Source organism: Coffea arabica, chromosome 5c (genome assembly GCF_036785885.1).
Source record: "Coffea arabica cultivar ET-39 chromosome 5c, Coffea Arabica ET-39 HiFi, whole genome shotgun sequence".
NCBI lineage: Eukaryota > Viridiplantae > Streptophyta > Magnoliopsida > Gentianales > Rubiaceae > Coffea > Coffea arabica.
In genome coordinates, this window is record NC_092319.1 from 11,914,099 (window position 1) to 11,917,785 (window position 3,687).

Here is a 3,687-nt window from a genome sequence, read left to right on the forward strand (position 1 = left end):
GCATTGCAAGTACAGGTGCTGGGTCAGATGTCCTGGTATGTGGGGTGAAGGGTGCTGCAGACAGGAGTCTAAACCTTGAGCTTGACAAGGAGCCAGATCAGGGAAATGGGCAGCAGCTTTTGCAGCCTGAACAGTGGGAAATTGGTGATGGGCAGCCTGTTCAACTCCCGAATACCAACCTAGATAGGATTGATGGACATGCTTCACAGCTTGATAGGGTGGATGGTGCAGAGGAGGGGAAGATTGCGGAGATGTATGTTGAGCTGCCTCTCGTGGCGGGCAACTTATTTCCGCAGATGATTGTGAGACAGGAAGATATAACGGAGTCGTCAGTCCAAACTTTACACATAGATACGGTTACTAATGGTGTGCAAGGCATCAAGCAAGGGCGAAGGAAAGGTGTTTGTACGCGTTTCCCTTCTGATAGACAGCTACGGTCTGTAACACCAACCTATAATTCCTTCCAGATTTTGCCTTATGATTAACACAATTTTCTGCAATATTCGAGGGGTTTCCAAATCCCCAAATCTTAGAAGATTGCTAAAATTAATACGGATGTATGGTGTTAAGTTTGCTGTTATTTGTGAGCCCAAAACTGATGTGTCTAAGATTGACTTCATTCGTATGCGTCTAGCATTTGATTCAGTTATTAAAAATTTGTCGGGCGACAACTGGGTTTGTTATTGCACTCCTTTTAGTTATTCAGTTGTAGGTAATTCAAGTCAGCATATTTCCCTATCTATTCAGCATCCCTTGCTTCCTGGTCCTGTTATCTTCTCATTTGTTCATGCCAAATGTTCTTTGGACAAGCGAAGAGAACTATGGCAGAATCTTCTTGTTGATAAGCCTAGATCCCTTCCATGGTGTATTGGAAGGGATTTTAATGTCATTATGGCCCCCCATGAAAAGCGTGGAGGGCGGTCGGTTGGTGTTCAGGAGGGAGTAGAGCTTATGTCTTTTATGGAGGCGGCTGGTGTTTTTGATGTGGGTTTTTCGGGAGCCAACTTTATGTGGTGCAACAATAGGAGAGGCAGAGCTAAAATTTTGAAGCGATTGGATAGAGTGCTAATCAATGGGGAATGCGCTAAGGTCTTTTCCATTGTATCGGTTGAGCATTTAGCAAGAAATCCATCAGATCATGCACCTCTACAGATATCTTTTGCTACTCGCTTAGACAACAAACTGAGGCCGTTTCGGTTCTTGGATGTTTGGACGTCTAAGGCAGACTTGTTGGAAGTAATTAGAGGAGCTTGGGATAGACCAGTGAATGGAGCCCCATTGCGTGTCTTGTGCTTAAAACTAATGGCGACAAGAAGGGCTATCCAAGAGTGGAACAAGCACATTTTTGGCAATATCTTTGATGCAGTTCAGGTGGCAGAGGCTGCGGTTCGAAGGGTTGAAATAGAGGTGGAGGGCAACACCTCTGAGGTGGCGCAAGGTGGACTTTATAAGGCTCAGGCGGACCTAAGCCAAGCGCTGTTCATTGAGGAGCAATTTTGGAGTCATAAGGCTCGAGTGAGGTGGCTTCATAGTGGGGATCAGAATTCTAAGTTTTTTCATGTGGTGGTGAAGCAAAGAAGGGTTCAGAGCGCCTATCGGATTAAAGATTCGCAGGGTTCCTGGGTGGAGAAGGATGAGGACGTAGCAAACGAGGCGATTGCATTCTTCTCGGACCGATTTTCTGAACCTACTGGCCCTGTACCGGATATGCTGCACTTGATTTCCCGTTTGATAATGGAGGAGGAGAATAAGACCTTGAAGGAAGTCCCATCCATAGAGGAGGCTCAACGAGTGATTTTTGCAATGGACAGGGAGAGTACTGCGGGACTGGATGAACTCACGGGTAAGTTCTTCACATTCTCTTAGGATGTCATTGTTCAAGATGTCTATAATGCAGTGCTGATTTTTTACTGTGGGGTTGAGTTGCCTAAATTCATTACCTCCACTTCCATTGTGCTTATCGCTAAAGTGCCAAATCCCCAAGATTTCTCGATGTTTAAGCTGATTAGTCTTTGCAATTTTTTTAATAAGTTGCTATCCAAAATTTTGGCCGATAGGTTGTCATCTATTTTGCCAAAGATTATCTCCCCCTAACAGACAGGTTCTGTTAAGGGATGGTGTGAGGCCCCAGTCCGTTCGCAAGTCGATATTAGGGTTATTTGATATTCGGTATAGAAAAATCAGGGTTTTATGACTAGGAAGGAAACCCTAATTCGGTTAAGCTTGAAAATCCTAGTTTACGTATTATGATTATAAGGTTCAAGCTATAGTTTATATTCGGTACTCTAGTGTGTGCCTTGACATAGGTAAATATAGGATTTGTTTTAATTACAAAGGTTTAGTAAGTTTGAATGATTAGCAAACCTCTAGTGTTACTATATTAGAAAGCTTAAGTGGAGTTTTATTTATCGCCCGCCTTTTTCCAAATTTTCTTTATGAGAAAAATTCCCCAGATAATTTTTATGAGTAATTATAGTTTTTAGATGATTTTTCTAGTATTGGAGAATTTTTAGAAAATTAAGAATATATATTGGACGTGGGACCCACTAGTGCGAAAAGTTCGAAAAAATTCGGCCAATTAGGTTAAATTCCGGATACTGTGTAAAATTTATCGGGTGTTAAGAGATAAGTAGAGTGTGTGAAATGATTGATGTGAGAGAGAAAAGAAAGGATAGGAATGCATTAATGGTGGTGACAAGTGTCACCATTTCATTGGAGAAGACTTATGAATTATTATTTCATTTTTTGACTTTTGACCAAATTGGTTAAATATCTAAAAAAAATTACCAAAAATCACCATTTTCTTCTCCTTGATGGCCGGCCCTTCCTTGAGCCAAGAAGAAAGAAATACTTCACCATTTTAGCTTCCATTTGGTTCAATCTTCCAAAAACAATTGCCTAGATTGGATTCTACTCCATAAAATCCTACCACTTGGTGCTAGTGAGTGCTTTAGTGAAGTTTTCTTGGAGAGCTAAGGTGGTCTACAACTTCCTCTCTCTTGTTTACTTGGTAAGTGATGCTAAACTTCCTCCTACACCTAATGATGCTTAAGTTATGCTTAGTAGTGGTTAAAGTGATGATATTTGTGATTTATTTCTTGATTTGAAGTGATTTGGTGAAGTTTTTATATTTTTGAGGAATTTTCTGGTTTAATATGAATGTGATGTTGTGGTTGTTTATGATGGTTGATAATGAGGGGTAATGACTCTAGTAGGTGTGTTTGATAAGAATTTGCAATCAATTTTGGGTTTGGAATGAATTGAGGAAAGTTAGGGTTTGATAACCCCTAATTCTGTCCGGTTTTGGATCATAGGGTTAGAGGCCGAATTGGACTTTGCTCAAAACATAAAAGTTATAGGTATTGATGTGTTTGAGGTGCCTGTAAAATTTCAGGTTATTTGGATTAGTGTAGAGTGAGATATGTCGATTTTACTGTTGCTGTTCTGGGTTGATCAGAATGCGAAAACTGCGTTTGTATTTGGCTATTTTGACTGGAATTACTTTGGATTTGGATGTTGGTGTCTTCTGATAAATTATAGAGGAATATCTTAGCTACCATATGCCTTTGGAATCAATGCATTTGGACTTGTATAGACTGAGTTGGACTCATTACAGCATTATGTGATTTGCAAACCTGTTTTGGTAATTCTGGTTTCGTATTTTGCATATTTGACCTAGTTGTGCTA

General features: G+C 40.5%; 1 protein-coding gene across 1 annotated transcript; it reads left to right on the forward strand.

The window, feature by feature from the left end:
* Nucleotides 1-555: 555 nt before the first annotated feature.
* LOC113718182 (uncharacterized) lies at nucleotides 556-1,866 on the forward strand. The gene has a single exon (XM_027243100.2). It carries the CDS (start codon nucleotides 556-558, stop codon nucleotides 1,864-1,866), a length of 1,311 nt encoding a protein of 436 aa, XP_027098901.2.
* The last annotated feature ends 1,821 nt before the right edge of the window (nucleotides 1,867-3,687 follow it).